A 20,088-nucleotide genomic window follows, 5' to 3' on the forward strand; every position below is an offset into this window, starting at 1 on the left:
GCCGCGCCGCACAGCCTCCAATGTCTACTTCAATGTGTGACTTACCTGACGCGAGCGGACTTACCTTTCTTAATTCGAACTTACCTTTTGTAAGTTGGACTTACCTGTTAGCAGAACAGTTACCTAAAGTGAGACAAAATATGACTTACGAGAATAGAAATAATAGGGATCCGTAGACCTAGTTCCTACCGATACTGAAATATTGTTCTTATCCAATTCAATTAATATAAATTTAAATTTTACATTACAACCTAGGTATGTAGTGCAATCAATCCTTGTATTTAGAACTCTGTTTGAATTGAATAAGGACACTTTTAATTTAAAACGGTAGCTTGTAACTCGGACTGGCCTGAGTCTGTTATGAACACTATAACAGCTTGGAATCAAAGAGGTGAGAAATAGAAGGTGAAGGTTTTCAGAGTTAAATTATCATAATACAAGGTCAAATTAAAGGTTCATTTTCCATTAATTTGAATCTTGGCATTAGTTAACCAAACTCTTTCAGAAAATGTCATCATTCATATTAATAATCTCAACTCATAATCCTGAAAGCTTTTCAATAATTAAAGGCCTATATATTAAAACATGCATGGACATATTAATATAGGAATGTAACAGACTGTAAATCGGTCTTCACTGTGTGTTTGTTAACTGTGGCGACGTATGAAGCACAATTTCAAATTTGCTTAGCATGCTACGGTGCCGGCACACAATCCGCAACGAGGGAATCCATAGAAGATGAAAAGTCGCTTATACCTGACATAATTTAAAGGTTACAAGGTGAATTATCAATGGGCAGGGCATGCCTGTCACAGAAGTGTCCATTGGCCCTTTCAACAGATGAACTGTGGAGTGCAGAGATATTAAGTCGCTGGCTGAGAAACGGTCGTTTCGACCTGCGCGGGCGCATACAGACCTTGATTTAACAAAAGAAATCCAAGGTCTTGCTTCGCATTAAATAAATTTGGTTGTGGATAAGTAGTTCAAATCATCGATAATTAATGGATTTGGACTGAACTTTTCGCCTAATTTGCCAAGAATGGAATTCATTTGGAATTGGAATTTATGAAAACTATTTCATTATTATTATAGTAATAAACCAGTGATATGTTATAACCTATAGTATAGCAACGTGCATTGGTGTAGAGTGGTGGCTTTTTTCTCTATATTATGCTTGAAATCGCAGTTATGAGATATGTCTGCGGTCCCGGCTCTAGGAGAATGCGTATATAATTTATATCATCTGCGTACTTCTTGATTACCATAGTCCGACCCCTGTGCCATTGGGTATATTCCTCTGGAGGTAATAACATATCACTGAAGTAAGTGTAATTTGTTTTATGAATGAGACTTTTTTATAACGATATGATAATACTTATTAGGAACGTCATTATTTTATAGTACATTGTAATGTGACGTGACTCTCGCGGGATACTTTTATTTATTTGAGTTGAGTCGATAAGTGGCTTTGTATATTTTCGTGTAAAGCTAGTCAATAGGTCGAGTAGGGCTCGCGGGTATGCTTTCATAGGCAACGATAAACCCAGTTTTGGTCGTAAAATACAGTTTTTCTCATAAAATACGGTTTTGCTCATAAAAACAGCTGTGATCAAATTATTAATTCATACACGTTGTTAATTTATGCCCATAAAATACTGCCATGCTCGTAGAGTGCGCTTATTTATGTAGGTACGGTTAACACGGAAACAGTCATGCTGAATAAATATTTAACAACTATTCAGTGACGGCTGTGTTAATAATTGAATGGCATGGAGTGTCAGGATACAGGTTTTATGATAATGACTGATTTTTATGAGCGTGACTGTAATTTATGAGCACACCTTTATGAGAACATTTCATTTGAACATTTGAACTGAATGTCAAAGTGTATTAGGATACACTATACACAGGAGTAAAACGCTCGTAAAATATGAAAGCATCCCCCAAAAAAATATATTTGTCGGGTTGTTATTTGTGGCCCTCTAGAGTAAGTAAGTGAAGTGTATAAATTTTAGTATTTCTTAGTATTTGTACATTTTTAAAATGCATTTCTAATTTTGTAGAGTGAATGCACTCTATCAAAATCGGTGGTTTCTGCCGGTTATGGTGAAGTGGACTCGTTCGGCGCGGCCTATGATGATCTTTTTATTATAATCAGGGTCGGGTTATTGATATCATTCGGTCTTTTGAAATTTTTTGAGCTATATTTTGTCTCTTTCTAATTATTGATAACAGATACCAAGAAATCTTTTATATTTAAGAAGGGAAACATTAGGATCGGTTTCTCCATACAAAACCAAATACTCATATACCTTATCTCTTTTAATGGATCATTTAAAATTGTTAAAGGACCAAAAAATTTTAATAATTATACCTCTTTTCCCCTTCGTGACTATCGATGCGAGAAAGAGACAAAACATAGTATCAATTTGTATAATTATTCGTGGTGTTTCCACTAGCACCACTCACTGTAAATATTGTACCGTACTGCATTGTGATAGGGTCTAATATCGAACACCGTTTTTTGATAAATTGTTGTTTAATATTTTGTAACTATTATACGGGCGAGCGATCTCAACCAAGGTTGGCTTTGCTTTTCAGTGTTACGTTCATAGTTTCGGAAAAGGGGATTTATTGGAGCTATTATCTAGATATACTGAATTATTTATTTATTTATTTACATACCAAGAATGACATTACAGGTTTCCAAATCGTTTATACCGACTATGTAACAAAAAATTTGAAAAAAAAACACGACAAATAATAACTGGTTAGTCCCACTGACTATAATATCTATCTGTTTATAATCGGTTCAACTGTCTGTCAACTATCTTTTAAAATATCGCATATAAAATAAATTAGTAGCTAAAGACCTTTACTACAAATAAATCCAAAAATCCTATTTACCTTAAACGCAAAGTTGCATTGAACAGCAAAGTTAATTTAAGTTCATATCGCTTGCTAGATATTTCGCCCGGCTTATCGAACGATTCCCTTCACATATACAATAAGCATGATCGTAACGACTGGGTCACTGCTGGGAACGAGTTTCCTCTCAAGGAAAATAGAGCTAACACACTCTTAAGTTGTTTTTCCCACTCTTTATGATCCAAGTGTCAATTAATGTATCAGAAATAAAATTCTTCCTTTATACATAACTAAAGAGATTCACACAAGACAATTGCATAAACAATAGTTTAGTAATGGGATACACGCGCGCCAAAAAGTAGAAAGAATAATTAGTGTAGAAATAAATTTTTGGTATATTTCTGTCACTGTATGCGCTTACCTTTAACATTAATAACGTAACACTGATTGCCATCGTATGTGTAAAGGGAATCATTTTTTTGTATCTTTACAAGTTGTCGTGTAAATAATCCCAGTTTAATATTTTTCTATAATTATTATAAATATTTAGCGTAAGTAAGTCGCCTCTCGACGCAACTGTTACACTTGTCTACATTCTGTGACGTTAGACTGGTGCGTAAACTTTTCACTTTGAATTGCAATTTATGACGTCATACTAGACATTTCTTGTATGAGGAGCTGTCAAATTTTATATCAAGATGTACTTCGTCGTGGATAGATAAGATTTCTATCCACCAGAGGGTCTAGTGAGTTTTCTACATATTGAATCGCGTGTAAATGGATTCCAATTTATTTGTATGGAATCGAAAAAGCGCCATCTGGTGACATTACTGAGAAACAGTACCGTCACTATATGGCGTTCTTTGTACTTTCACACGATCGAATAGTTAAAAATCTCATACTAGGAGCTCTGAGCTCTTTTAAAGAGCCCACGCTCTACGAGTGAGTGCTTTCAAATTTTTATTACCCGATAAAAGGCTCTACACATAGTTGCCATAGTGGCTAGTCTGCTAGACCTTTGTATAAATACATTGTAATGTCAAGACTAAAATAAAGCTTATCTACCTTTTCCCAAAGCTTAAACTTATCTACACGTCTACGGCCAGAGCTTCTGCATAAACTTTGGTAATATAAAAATCGGTTTTACATGATTTGTGACTCTTAATCAATTGACATTGAGTCCATTTTACTTAAACGCAAGAGTATTACGATACTTGAAAATGAACTCTTTAGTATAAAAATCTTAGCTTCACACCTGCGTCCGATGTAAATTTTGACAGATCTTCATTCAGGCACTGTCAGTTCTTGCGTCACGAATTGCGGTTAAGAGTGTGTTTAATGCAATTTAATGTTATCCAGGGCCCGGTACTAAGCTATGACAATGGGGCGATCAATAGTGGATTTCATACTTAAGGTTTAAATTGATAGATATCGTTGTTAATAGTCCCATACTTGCCTAGTAAGGGATTTTGTGAACTGGTAATAATTAACTTTATAATTGCTGCATTAGCCTTTGATCAATGAGAATTCCTTAATTAAATTTCACATTTTGATACGACAAAAGGTTATAATATCAAAAACATGAGGTTACATAGCAGAAAGATTAATTACAAATGGAACATATTTATATTTAGAACGTTCTGCCGTTTTAAAAAGGTTTAAATAATTAATTAGCCCAAATTAGTTACAATTAGTTATTTCTAAAAATATTAATTATTATCATTACTTTACCAATTAATATCGTTACTTATTATGATTGGAACATAGTAATTCGAAAAAAAGAAGATTCAAATAATTTTACTTGCAAATTAGTGTTAACGTACAGGACTTAAATGTTATTTTCAATTCTCAACTACATTTCTTTGACAGCATGCAAATCTACGTACAATCATTTATAATATGTCAAATATGAGATATAATCGCAAAATAATATAGTATATACTGATTTTAACTTAAAACAAGAAACAGAATTTTTCATGATCTATATATAGAGCTTATTGTTAATCTGGTATTATTATTGATCAGAGGCATTAGTTAAAAACGAATAAGTTCTAAAAAGCGCACATTTCTTAATCTGAAATGGAAATATATCTATCGATTTAAATCTCCGGCTTCCACAATCAGTCTCTAAAAATGCTCACACTTGGTTGATCCTTGGTCAACCTACAGTATAACATTAGCGTTCTTAATTTTGAAAATGTAGCTGATTTTGACACATTCTTCCCAAAGTTTTTCTTCCAATAGAATTTTATAAGATCTGATTTTTCAATCGTCTTTTAACCTTGAGGAATTAATTGGACAGATTTCATAGACAACAACTTTAAAGTAGAAAACTTGCTTTTGTTAGAGATTATTTGACGATTGAAACATCGACCTTTAGTGTATTAATTATTTGTATTTAGTATTCGTTAACGTAATATATATTTCTATCGACTGATTTACACTTGTAGCTAATTTACCTTATTGGAGTTTTTATATTGAACGCCGCCATTTTGTTTTACCAGAGTAAATATGTTAATGTAAAGTTGGTATCTAAGCTGTATATAAAATTATACATGTAATCTGTTGCGGGGCGTATCAATTATTGCCAATACTTCATAATACGCTGTCCAGATTATTAACCGTTTTTCCTAACTCGTACTTATTACTGGCATAGTATTTGAAAGTACTACCTTTTTAGGGACTATACTAATACATTATACTAAACACAAAATACAGGCCTAATTAGAAAACGATATCTCCAAATTATGGATGTATATACGATACTTTTGAGAAACTATTTATTTATTAAACTTTTTAACGCATGAGAAAAATATGCCTATGTATAAGTTTAAAATACAAGTCGGTTTACTTCGAAATTACAAAGTACTTTATCGTGCAGTCGTATGTCAAAAACTTAATTATACGTAACTTATCGTCTGTGGTAGAGTACTATTCATTCCAAATAAATGAACTAACTTTTGAACTCTATAAATGTTAGGCAACAAACAACCTTTTATATTTTATATATAACCATCATACGTAATTTTTTAAGAAATTGACATATTAGTTTGACTCGGATACAAATTGAAAATGGTTGTTTATCAGACTTTCCGGTATTATTATCACACGGCAGGCTGTCCTTTTATAAATGACAATGACTACTGATATCTTGTCCCTAATTGAAGCGCCACATTTGACATACGGTTATCTCTGCAACTAACAATAACTATTATTAGTTACAGAGATAACTGATTTAAGTTCCTTAAACACTATTAGAAGCTGTAAAGCTTCTCTCTTACTAATTCTCTACTTACAATGACGTCAATCAATCAATTGGAGACAAAAACTTGAGAAAAACAAGGTGACACCTGCGGAGCCTGTCCAGTTATAATAATCGAGATTAATTGTTCTGAGATATAGAGGTAGGTTAGTTGGAAAGGTTTTGTCGTTTCAATTGCGTCAGATGCTTATGCTTAGTTGACTTATGACCCCAAGAATAAGCAAGCTGCTAATATTCAGGAAAATGAAATCAATTGGTCGGAATGGTGGCGCTCAAACTATCGTATTATTATTATTATTAAGGAAAATTTTAGACTGATTTATTGTATTATTTTTAGTATTTTGAAAAACTGTATCTGTTCTCTTTTGTCATTATTGTTCACCAGCCACGAAAATAACAAATATCACTATTACTTCTAAATGATCATTACACACTTAAGTTATTAATTTTTGTTGTATATAGATCAATCCGGTTGGAAGGACCAAAAAATTGTATCAGATACTTTGTGAACTTTTGTCAACTGAAGATCGTAGAAACATAAACTTGAACATTAAAAACATGTGAACTAAAGCTTAATTTTCCTATGAACACAAAACTAACATTAGTATTCACACATACTAATGTTTGTTTTGTGTTGTAGTCAGTCTTATAAAAAAAATTCCTCCTACAAGGTTTTGTCCGTTGATCGGAACCGTAAATCTATAATCTTTTGACTACTTAATCAGTTATCTTTCATAACTTTACAGATTTGTTTTGTGACTAATTTGAATTTCTAAGTATGTATCTGCAATATCGAAATCGTATCACTGAGTGACATTCTGGATCCTTACTGACTACTGTATTACTATATACAGGCGTTTGTTGTACGAAACCTGTGGTTGGTAAACAAAATGGCCGCTTTGTTCGTTAAGTTCCCACCAGCAAGACTGCGTCAATGGAATTCTGTAATTATATCATTTATTGTATAGTTTAGGAGTGGAGTGGAGTGAAGTGGAGTGGAGCGACTCTCATAAGTGATTACATGCAATGTATAGACCGACCGCGCGCGGCGCAGCCATAACTCTGTACAACTAGATCAATAAACTTGTATTATTTATTGACTAATGACGTGTTTTATTACAATCATTGTATGTGTGGATTAGTAAAATAATAACAACCGGATCAGAAAAAGTAATTTTTTATAATAAGTCAAATAAGTCTTCCCAAATCAATTAAACAATAGACATATATCCTTATTGTGTAAATATTTACATTTTGAGATAACTAAACTGAGGTAACACAAATCTATTTTATATAAGCTAAGAAGCCGGTAGAAAAAACGTAGAATATATAATAGTTGATTATAAAACCACTAAAATCTATTTCTGACAGTAAATTAAAAAAAAAAAACTAGATTATTATATATACTTCGTCAAAAGCTTTACAAGCCATCCACATAAACCTAGCCGCCAAACACAACTAATTATTAAACATTGGTAACTTTTTAGTAAGATATCAAAAATTAAAAACATTTCTTTCTGATGCCTAGGTCCTAGAAGAAACCTACCTAAAATAAACCTAACTTTGATGTTGGAGACCAGCTCAGATATTGTTTGGGAGTTTCACGATAAGTCAAACAGTAAATAAGTGATATTGCGCTTTCTCAAATTTAGATACCATGATTTCGCATCCTGACAATTCACCGAAATTGCCACCGGCTCCCTAGCTAAGAAAATATTAAAAATAATTAGAGCTTTTACACACGCCATTATGTTGTATACGCATAAAGCGCAGACATTTTTCTCTGCAACCAAGACTAAGTGCATGTACTAGAAGTGGGTTTGACTACAGTAGAGCGTATTGATTTTGGTTAAAACAGTTGCATATTGGTGTTGACAACGTTAGCTACAGTAAAACAGTGAACCTTGATCGATTTTGCCAAGTACACAGCGCACGATAAAGTCGGCCGGACTGAAGTATGTCACGTTGGCTTCGAAGATAGTTTTGAATGGTGACGTGATACACGCACGAACGCCTACGAGAACCAACTTCAGGCCCGCCGACTTGACGCGAGAAAATATTGCCGTGTGTGAAGGCTCTTATATCAGCACGTAAGCGAAGTAACTTTTTGGTAATTACCCAGGATGTTACCACACCTGGTCGACTGACGTTAATCGATACTTTTAAATATATAAACCACCGCTTGGCTGCGATAACACTGTCTTGGAACGAACGATCGTTCGTAGGCATTGTGTCATCGACCGATTAATTCACAGAAAGTTTTGATGTCTATGGTGCGAATTAATCGGTTTTACAAGTGGTCGACCGATTACGTTCTACTAAAATCATCGTCGATCGGGTGGGTTTGACAACACCCTAACATTTTTTTATCCTAAATTTTTTCTAATCATTGTATTTTATTAAAGTATATAAATAACAATAGTTCGACAAAAATAATATTCGTCCACATAAAAAAAATCTTAAATTTTAATACTAAATTAGTGACTGCAACTTTGTTTCCCGGGAAACTGATAAACTTAACAGAATATTTTAATAAATATATCAATAATTAAGCTTGATTTTCATTTTTGTTTGTTTGAACGTGTTAATTTCTACAACAAGACTTGAATAATGTATTGAAATCTTTTCTATTTATTATGTAAGTACCTATACATAGCATTAGTGTCTGGATTCGTTTCTCCCTGGAAGTACTACGGAATTATCCTTGGGAGTTTAAACAGAAAACTTGATAGACACTAGAAGAACATTTGTAGACTTATGGACTGAATAAACTTATACAATATTTCACATGATAGTAAAGGTTTTCTAACTTATATTATTAGGTATATAAACAATTTTTGTAACTTATTAGCGTTAAGTATGTTTTAAAAATATTCAACATAGAAAAAAATATAACAAAACATTTAATTTGGATAAAAAAATGTACATGAAGAAAATATGTTTTCTTTTAATTGTTTATATTTACTATAACACGTTTTTTTGAAAACCAAAACGTAATCTAGTCTTTTCTAAAAAATACATAATAAGAAAAGTTAGGCTATGTATTTATTCACATTTATTTGAACACATATCTTGTGTTCTTAGCTACTTTTATTAAACAACTTTTATACTTAAAATTAATGAAAGGATTGTTCATACACTGTAGGATAGTATATTAAAAAAACACTACAGATGCTGCTTACTAAACTAAATTACATGTCCCACTATCACCACTGACTTCGGCCTATTTAACTCGCCTCTCTCTTAGGCCAGTGGAATTTACAGTTTTAACATCTCCATCTCTCTCTCTCTTTTTACATGCTGTTTCAATGCGGGTTTGTGGGCTTCAATGACCAATATCACTCGTTAGTGATAATTACCGAAACCGACAGCCTATCAGACCTAGGCCCGGTCTTTTAGGCTGTTAGGTCTGTGAACAACTCCAATTCTTTCAACCCCAGGCAAATATTGTTTTTACCAACATAGTCTAACTTTTTGACCCGAAAGGGAATCGAACCCAGGCTCTCGTGAATCAAAAGCTTATATGCTATTAGTATGGCAAGACTAACACGGAAGTCACAACATGTTCCAGCGAATTGTTATGTAAATGTGAGCTTTAAGAACAGTGTGCGATAAAAATTATTCATAAATTATTATTAGTGGTTTTGTATTTGGTATGTAACATGCCCAGCCTTTGGGCAAAGTGGCGTCCTTAAGGAGGGATAATACTGCTACTTAGATAAAATATCTACATAAATTCTATAAAGATCTTTGTCTCTTACACATTAAGAATTACTTATAATTACATAGTCGTAGGCACGCTATGGCCGCGTAGACGACAAAAATATAACACAAAAATGCCTTACACAGTCTTGAGTACTCAGTGGCATAAAAGATTCGAGTTCTATACAGTAATAGTTTAAACATATTTACATAGTTTTGCGAACGCAAAGGTTCTTTATTGTATCGACTCATTGTGACGTCAGAGTAAAATAGAACTTAATCACCGGGATGGGTAATCTTAGAGTTTGTGAAATGACGTTCTCACTAAACCTAAGAAACGCTTAAATCGCATGCCTAATGATTAAGGTGATGCCTAGAGACAAATAAACGTTTCACCAATTCATAAATAATGACTGACAACGCTAGGCGCCATCTAAAGTTCCGACACCGATTTGTTCGTAAGTAATGTTTAGAGATTTCGTAAACGACACTTGACAGATGGAAATATATACATATTTTTTATAATAACCTTAAAAAATACGAAAACTGAAAAATATGACGATACAAACACACAATACGACAATAATGGCAAGAATCATAGAGAAGTTAGGTTACAGCAGTTTCCCTGTGAAAATGAATTGGTGAAATGTATGCCTAGAATCTCGATTATCGAAGAGATAGATTAGTTGTTACTTACTCAGAAATTGCGTGTAAATCATTATTGAAAACAGGCATTAGATTATTGAAATTAGGTCCAGTTTCCTCTGTCATCTCACTGTTTCAACACTTAGAGCATACAGTACAAATAAGCAAGTTTACGTAATGTTGATATTTTTTTACAACATGTGGCTTCTGTAAAATCGCAATCGCAAATTTGTAATGGAATGTAGTTGGCTCACCCTACAGCGGTGCGCCATGCTTGCTATCGAGCTTGCGGCGGTACCACGCGTCCACCTCCTCGCGGTCCATCTTGGTCATGAGCGTTCGCACGGCCGCGTTGAAGGGGCCGAAGCGCCCGTCGGGCCGGAACAGCACGCGGTTCCACCGCGCCGTGTGCACGTTCAGCAGGAACAGCTCAGAGTCAAGCGTCGTCAGCCGCGCCGCACTCTCCGCGCTCTGTAGTACGCAGAGCACCTGCGGACACCGCGCCGGTCAGTTAGCAATAGCCCACGTACGTGTTAGCCTAGCGGTTAGGACTTTGTCTTTCACACTTTCGAGGGGCCGAGTTCGAATCCCAACACGCACCGCTAAATTTTCTAAGTTATGCTCGTTTTGAGCAATTAAAATATAACTTGCTTCAACTGTGAAGGAAAATGCATGTTTTCCTGGTAGCTCTCCATAATATGATAATATAAAGGCGCGTGGAGTCCACCGATCCGCACTTCGCCAGCGTGGCGGACTCCGGCCTTAACCCTTCTCATTGTGGGACGAGGTTTGTGGAAGGAGACCCGTGCCCTGTAGCGGGCCTGTAATTGGGTTGATATTATGATGTACGATACAACGGGCGGGATATTAACGATTAGTGGCGGGCATAGAAGGTATGCACAGGGTATGCAGATGATATAAAATGTAAATAAGGCTTATTTGTAGTGTGTAACAAAATGCGCCGTACGCCATGACAGCACACAGCGCAGCGTCACGCCACGTCCTCCTACACAATCTCATTCCCTGGTCAAGAGCACTCACCGGCGCGTACATGAGCGGCTCGTCGCTTATCTTCTCGTAGTGTTTGCTGTTGATGAGCAGTGCGTCCGGCCGCGCTACGAACTGTGCGCCGTCCCGGCACACGCCGCAGAGCCGCGACACGTCCACCATCACGAACTTCAACGGCCGGTCGCCGATCTTGCGATAGGGGCGCTGCTTTATCGTGAAAAGCCTGGAGGAATAAACAACAATAGCTTCCATAGTTTCATTGCCAAATGCGTACATATATTATCGGTGTTCGGTATCGGTTTTACAAACTCTAAAGTTATCTCAAGTTCGTCATGAGAGGACACAGAATTAAGAATATAAAGAAACGACTACTAATGTTCAAGCATCAAAAACCACTCGACGTTGAATGGTTTCAAACGGTTAGTTACTTCATACCATTTAGCAGACGACAGTAACTATTTTACGGGTGTAAAGTTAGACGTGCCCGGGGCGTTTTCACTGTTTTTGGACAAAATGCACTGCATACAATGAGAGGATTCTGTATGTTCTTAATTTAATGCCTGTGATAGGTGATAAACTCCATGTGCTGTAGCTATTATAAAGTAGAGTGGTTTTTGATGCTTCAATATTAGTCGTAAACACGGTTTCTTTCTCACACAAGGCGGCACTTGGTATAACGTGTTCCTTGCATGCGCTACCAAGTGTTCTTATAATTATGGGCTATGTTTTTCCACTAACCATTATGTATTTATTCGTACCAAGAAAAGATCTGGACAAGGAAACACTTATCTTACCAGTAACCCAAGCAGTGAGAAAACTGGACAGGCGAATAGGTATACCAAAAGAAAAGAAGAAAGTATGCAAATGATAAGAAATACGAAATATATACGAAATAGTATACGAAAATAGTATAAGGTATGTTAAGTACACAACGTGTATAAGGATATATGATAAATAACTATACACTACATACTTTCCACCGTCAGATGGGCCATCTGATTGTTCCGTCAATAATACCTAAAAAAAAATATGGTCGCCAATATGCTTAGTGTAATTCCTCCGCTACAATCTTGACAAAATCGCAGGGTAATCGTGCTCATTAATTGAATCATTTGGTCGCAGGTGAGCGTTACTGGTCCGGACTTACCGGGCGCGCTCGCTCTTCGGGTCGACGCCGCACGCGTGGCAGACCTTGCGGAACTTGGGCTTGTAGATCATGAATTCGGGCGCGCGGCCGTCCTGCTCCCCGATGCTCTGACACAGCAAGCAGCTGTTTTTTCCGTTGCAGCCGCAGATCATCACGTCCCGGCCTGCGCCGCACGGTGGAAACATCAAAAAACCGAATTTACAAGTAGATTGGAGGGCGGGCATAATAATCGAGTTAACGATCGCCTGACTTCAAAATGCTTGAAACACACTTGAAATCTTTTTCCTCTTTGGGAATTTATTGATAATTAGCAGTGGCGGTACTACATTAGAAGCCGAAAAGCCCGGCTTGTGTAACAATAAATATCTCTTTTAAATTTTGCTAAGAACCGCTTTTATTACATTTTCTTATACATATCCCGTGGGAACCGTTTGTTTTAAAGAGTAGCATAAGTAAATCTCCGTCTTTCCAACTAACTCTGTGCCAAAAATTAAATCTGTTAGAGCTAAAGTAAGGACAATCAAACAAACACACCTTCGCATTTTTAGTACTACATACTCGTAGTATGTATGCAACCGCATCGTAATATCTCGCCAGCATTTAAATCGTAAACTAAGAATAATCTTTTAAGCATGTATGAGCCAGATCTCCTACTCAAGGGTTCCACCCTGAGTATACTACTACTACTACCTGTGAGCTATTTGTGACAGAGCTCGCCTTTGGAAGTGCTTATTACGTTTTTTTTCTGCCGCAAAGCAACATTGTTTTGCTGTGTTCCGGTCATAAAGACGCGGTTGCCGGTTTAACTAAACGCTTAGCTCGCACGTTAAGTTTATGGATACAGTTTTACCATCAGCGTCGGCTTGGTCTGACAATCTTTATTTTTACATAGTATAAAACAATAGTAGTTCCCGCGATTTGTACGCTTTGGTCTTTTAAAATACGCAACTTATTTATACAATTACATAAATTATATACCTTGTGCATTTCACGTAGATTACAGAATATAACTAAAATTTATATCTTAGAGCAGGGCTACCCAACATGGGCGCCGTAGAGCAAAAAAAATTTTTTTTTTATAGTTTTTGTGCTGCGGTGTCACGGCTTGTCCCAACATTTTGAAAAATTGTGTGGGGATCACTGAGCTCAGTATTGTTAGAGAAGTTTTAATTTTTCGTTGGGCGTTATTCGTTGTCCTAATAAGGTTGGGAATCCCTGTCTTAGAGGTTATAAAAGATTTAAAGAGCTCACCTTTCTTCGCACCCAAGTTCAGTATTTGTTTGTTGTTGGTGCGATCGGGGAAGCGCACGGCACAGTAGGGTGCCAGCGTGCCGGCGCGGTGGCTGGTGACGAAAATCGGGTTCTCGAAGTTAACAGCAGCGTCTGTCAGCAACAGGTACTTGTCGGCCAGCAGCCATAGCGGCTGCGTCAAGTCCACCTTTAGCAGCGGCTCCTCGGGGTCTTGCACTTGGCGTACGTACTCCATCACGTCGATTTCCGTTTTCGCGAAGTCGCATATGGTGAGGAAGTTGCGCTCGTCTGCAATGGATCCGTGTTGCATTGCGTTTTCTTTTGCATATAGCGACAGGGTGATAACGTATTTCGTGTTTTGTATATTTTTTTTTGTATGCATAAGTGAAGTTTGGCAGCAATGATCGCGAGATTTACGCCTTTCGTAATTTTTTTGTTAGATACGTAATCACCCTACCGAATGAGAAGAAGAAGATTAAGAAAGACTTTGTTGCACGCAAAACATAAAGTTAAAGACAGTAACAAGTTTACAGTAAACCACATTGCAAGCATTCATGCCTACAATGCGGTGAGACATACTTTCAGCAAGAAAACGGGATAATGCCAAGAGCATTCTTATATCCAGATATATACCTAAATGTATAGATACAAATACCTAAATAGTATATAAGAAAATGAGGTAGGAATGAGGTATCCTTTTCTCTATTTTTATGACACTACAAGTTAGCCCTTGATTGCAATGCGACCAGGTGCTAAGTGATGATGTAGTCTGAGATGGGGGCCGGGCTAACCTGTTAGGGTTGATAATTATATTCAACCAATACCCCTAATCAGTTTACGACCTACGCGACATCGTGCCGAAACGGCACGCCTCTGTCGATGGGGTGGAAACTAGCCACAATCGAAGCCTCCCATAAGACAATGATGTAAGCGTATTAAGCAAATTGTATGCGCTTTATGCAGTCGCCAGAGTTTGGTCGAAATAAATTAATATACTACGACATTACACACATTGCCACCTCCTCGTAAGCCCCAAAGTAAGCGTAGTTGTGCTATGGGTACATCTATGTACTAATGAATTTTTTTTTGAACAGTATACATAGAATACTTATTATATACAGATAAACACCCAGGCACTGAAAAACATTCATGTTCATCACACAAACATTTTCCAACAACCACAAACAAGTTGTGGGAGTCGAAACCACAGCCTTGGACAGAGAAGGCAGGGTCGCTGCTCAATGCGCCATTAGGCCGCCACCGATTATTAATTAGGTTAAAATAAACCCATTTTACAGTTTTCATATAAAAGTAACCTAAAAATGCCTGAAAAGTGCTTGCGAACGATTGTATCAATTATTATCTTATTTTGTTGCCATAGTAACTCCCACGTGACCTTTTTATGGTTGGCAACGCGGCGTATATTTTAATAAACTTTGCAGTTCACTCTAAGTTAATATATTATTCCTAATAATTGGAATAATTGCAGATAAAAATTATTTATTATCCTGAGCATATAATGTCTCAGCAAAATGGTACTCATATGTCTAAGAAGCCTTGTTAAATCATAGAGATACATACCACCATACTCCTCAGGTAGGACGTCGCCTGGTAAGAAAGAATTGGATGTTCAGCGTATATGTCTTGCTAGCGGTTCGCCCGGGATGGAGATCTCACGCTGAAGGCAAAAAACTTTTACCATCTTCTTTAAAATTTAGACGGGCTCTTATACAAGCTAATTGTGAATGTTTTTTTTAACCTGATATAGGAATGTTCTAAAATGTTCTCTCCGAAGATACTCCATCGGAAATAACATTTCAGAAAGAGCACAAAAATATTTTATTTTAACTTTGATAACTGTAAATTTCAGGAAATGTCAAGAGGTATTTTGTCTCAGGTTTATCTAAAAAGCAGCTTCAGCTCAAAGACAGTAACATTAGTGCAATGTTGCTCAGTATCCTATAATTAGATGATCTACGATATGTAATAAAGATTACACACCAAGAAGGTGGTCGAGGTTCTCGAATTATTAATTGCATATTGTATCGTTACATCTTGGATTTCAATGCTCAAGTTTTACCAATCCGTTCCTTTATTTGTCTTGGCTATTGTTTGTCATTTAGCGGCTTCATAGTTCTGCTGCGCATCAAAAGTTCAAACTCACTTGTTTTTCTAGCAATATAAGTCTGCTTTTATGTTAACCAAAAGTCGCCAAGTTATGTCGTACTAGTAAGCGTCGCGAGTTTAGAACTACCATGACGAGTTTTAGTTTGCAGGTGGTAAATGGTGAAAGTTATTTGCATTACATTACAACACGAGGTCTTCATTCAGGGCGAACCAATGGTTAAATAACAAATACTCTGAATATTAATTAGAAATTTAAAAAAAGCATGATAGTAATAATAACTAAACAAAATAAACTTTTAAAATTAGAAATTAAATAATAAGGTTAGTAATTATATCTCGATTGAAAAACTTTAAAATCTTATACTAATATATAAAGCTGAGAGCTGGAGAGTCAGTTTGTTTTTAAACTTAAACGCGATGATCTTAGGAATTGCTGGCCCGATTTGAAAATATATTCCATGGATGGAGGATGGAAAAGCCCAATGAAGAATGTTTCATAATCGGGGTTTTTCTTTTCTTTTGAGAGCTTCCGCTTAGTGCGCCGCGAAAAGGTTAACATTTCAATAAAATCATGTATTACATCTTCTCTATCATGTAACGGAATGAGCCTAACCGTAACGACAAACGTGCGTCATTAAAATTGTATTCCCGATTCTAGCACGATTAACTATCCATTAGTCACCTCAAAAAGATCAGTTCATAAGGATATATGACCAGATGAATCAAATAATAACTGCAGTAGCATATAAACTCGAAGGTGATACTCACTGCAGATCACATCGGGAAGCGTCGACTTCATGACACTTGCACTAGGAACGCCTTGTAGAAAAAGCTCTGCAGTTTCCGCCGGGACCCCATCTTTTCCTGTGCTATTCGTTTTGGGAGTAACTCCAGGCTCATTTTTGATCACCGCTCCCTTTGTGCACACTTTCTCGCTGCCCCTACCGCCAATGGAAAGTTCCTGTGCCCACCGCTTCTCCTTTTTGATCTTTATAGGCAAGAATGCCCGCGGAGTTGTATTGGTCGATGTTTCAGTTTTTTTCTCCCTTGTCATGTCCGTATCTGCTTCGTTACCATCATCTTCCAGCAGTCGCGCCAACTCGTCTGGGGGCAATCTAAGGAGTTCTTTTGAGGTCGTATTTGCAGTTATCTTTGCCGGAATATGAATGGCGTTCCGTGTTTTTTGAGCAACTTTTGTTACTGAGGCTTTTAGAACTAGATCTGAGTCCTGTCCCTCAAATATTGTTTTCGGTGGAACTAAGTCTGCGGCATTAATTTCAGATGGTGGTTCTACAAATCTCGACTCGCTTTCATTGGATGAAGAATCGACCTCGATTATTCCTTTTTTAATCGAAGTACAGTCGACAAATTTTTTGATCTCGTCACTATCATCAGAATCTAAACATATAGTTTCCCTAACATCATTAGTTTTGTTACTGGTTATTATGTTCACGGGTTTACTTATATCTGAATGCCTTTGAATTGGTCCGACTTCGAGGCACAATGTTTGAGTTGTGCACATCGTTGGAAATGGCAACTCATTATTTTCCGTTTTATTTGATGTTAAATATTTTGGATTATCAGAAATTTTCGGCATTGAATGATTTTCCTTAGCGTCAGTATTAGTTCCTGGGTCGATTTCAGCGGTCGAGGGTTTGTTGATTTCCGTTACAATTTGTTTTAATGAAGCAGTACTTACTATTCTCGGAATCAATTGCTTTTTGGTTGCGTCGTTTGCTGCAAAGGCACCTTCGTGGTCGATTGTCTCATCCCCTTTTGATAGAGGTGTATTGCTACTGAAACCTTCTTTTGTTGTTGCTTGCGAAATAATAGAGATTATTTTAGGTTTCGATGAAAGAGGTCCTGGTCGCGACCGTTTTAGTATTTCACGATCCGTATGTTTACGTTTACTAGGCGAGATCGGTGCAGATTTCGGTTGTGTCGGTCGTGGAGTACGCATTGGCGCTTTAATTGGCGCAGATTCTTTGCGTATAGTTTCCGTCCCCGACTTGATAAAAGACAATTTAGGCAACATTGTGTTAACAGACGTCGTCACAGGAGTGTTCAGCGTAAGAGACACATCATCGGGAAGTTTAAAAGTGTTGAAAGCCGAAGCGGTCGGTATGGCATCGGTGTTTATACAGGTAGTTGGAAAAGTTGTCTGCCTAAAAGATGTGCCTCCGAGCACCATGGCAGTGTTAGGAGTCGAAGTGGTTGCTATGATGACCACACCAGTGTTAACAGGTGTCATTAAAGCAGTGTTTAGTGTAACGCTATCTGTTCTAGGTACAGTGTTGATAATCGAAGTTGTAGGTATGATTGTTAAACCTTTGGCTATATAGTCTTTTTTAGTACTTTTAATAACATAAACGATGTTTTTCGATGTGTCGTGATGCTCATCTAGTCTCGACACAGCATTGGAAGGCCATACTGTGAGCTGTGAATCGGCTAGATATGAAGGCCTAGTTGGCAAAGGATCGGTTAAAATTAAAGTGTCATCTTCATTGCAACAATCCTCTATTCCTTCATCGATTATCATTCTATTTTCATCATCAGAATCGTTGTCATTACTTTGGTCTTTGCCATCATTAATATTTTGAGCAATGTCTTTTGTAGATTTGTCTGCATTATCATTTTGGGCAGTGTCTTGAGCAAGTTTAACACGTTTGAATGAATGACTTGTTTCTTTATCAGAACGTGATCTTTTGGCATCATTAACTGATTGGTTTTCTTTTTTCAGATCTCCTATTAAATCATTACGGGTCAGGGATTCTTCGTCATCGCTAACGCTCATAAGATCAATTTTGTTTCGATACGTATTTGTCTTTGAATCATCTTTAGTGCCCGTTTTAAGAACTTTGCTTGCTGTTGTTTTATTTCCAGCTTGTTGGGGCGTGTGGAAATTGAAGTACTTGTGTACGAGCGTCTTCTGTCTCTGCCACTCCTGGTACGCGTCAGGCAAGGGTTTTTCATCTTCGCTAAGTACAAGAACCTTCTTGACTATTTTTTTCGCCTTCTGTTGGCACTGTAACAATCCATACTCAACATTATAAATGCGAAAGTGTGTTTTTCGTTTCATTCATTTCAGATTTTTGACATAAAGAAAGTTTGCATCTTAGAGACGTACATACTCTTATCCCAACAATTTTAGGGACTACTAATGGATAAACAAAAATTGTGTTTTGTCAATAATATTATTTGTATTTTAGAAGGTTGATTACCTAAGGTGCAGCTAGTAAGTAGTAATTCGACCAGACCCTTTCCCCGTGCGCACTGCACGAGGCAACGGTCAGACGCACACTCACCTCGCCCTCGCCGAGCGACCTTACGAGGTGGCGTATGTCGCCGTCCAGCCGCTTGTTTTCGTCGCGCTGCGCTCTGGCTCTCTCTTCCTCGCGGTAGTTCAGCATAATGCGTTCGTGCTCCGACTGCGCCTGCAGGTTCGCGTTAGCTAGGCGCATCGCCGTGATACTGGGGATCTGCAAGTGATGTCATCGTCACGGTACGGTTTAATAGCCAAGCTTGGAGCCGGACGGCTTCGGCGAGGTATTCTATCATGACACTACCACTAAAGGCTAGACGGGGGGTAATATAGGGGGTGATCTGTAATGATGGTTTTGTTAACATGTTCGTTCATGATAATCTTATGAAATAATACACGATTCCAATTATCAGAATGCTAATTCAGGATGATCAAAATAGATTGGATCTATGTCTAAATATGTGTCACATATAAATTTAAAACGAATATCTCCGAACCGACCTAAGACGTTAAGATTTCACCAAATGGAAAATGATTAATATAATTTACTGCGCTTTTGTGACGAGCAACTTTCAATTTGCACCCAACTTTATTAAGCCCAAGAAAATTTTTCTAACATAGATTATAAACCTTTATTGTTAAAATCATCCATGCACCCATAAAAATCAATATAACATTTGTTTTACAACCTACTATATATATCATTTTCTCTTACACCTTTGGTTGCTTGAAATAATTGTAATTTGTAAACTAAAGCACTATGTAGCCAAATTGTGACTTTTTAAATGTGGTGTACTGATAAATCATTATTTAATT

At 36.8% G+C, this 20,088-nt stretch overlaps 1 protein-coding gene across 1 annotated transcript in view; it reads right to left on the reverse strand.

Moving 5' to 3' along the window:
* Positions 1-9,139: 9,139 nt before the first annotated feature.
* LOC120625148 overlaps positions 9,140-20,088 on the reverse strand; it is a 32,633-nt gene continuing 21,684 nt past the window's right edge. Inside the window, exons 18-24 of the mRNA XM_039892109.1 lie at positions 19,316-19,489; positions 16,779-19,035; positions 15,465-15,491; positions 13,884-14,171; positions 12,633-12,795; positions 11,519-11,708; positions 9,140-10,966 (exon numbers count right to left, since the gene is read on the reverse strand). Coding sequence (XP_039748043.1) covers positions 10,733-10,966; positions 11,519-11,708; positions 12,633-12,795; positions 13,884-14,171; positions 15,465-15,491; positions 16,779-19,035; positions 19,316-19,489 — 3,333 coding nt within the window. The 3' untranslated portion in view covers positions 9,140-10,732. The remainder of the gene's footprint in view (positions 10,967-11,518; positions 11,709-12,632; positions 12,796-13,883; positions 14,172-15,464; positions 15,492-16,778; positions 19,036-19,315; positions 19,490-20,088) is intronic.

Source organism: Pararge aegeria, chromosome 7 (genome assembly GCF_905163445.1).
Source record: "Pararge aegeria chromosome 7, ilParAegt1.1, whole genome shotgun sequence".
NCBI lineage: Eukaryota > Metazoa > Arthropoda > Insecta > Lepidoptera > Nymphalidae > Pararge > Pararge aegeria.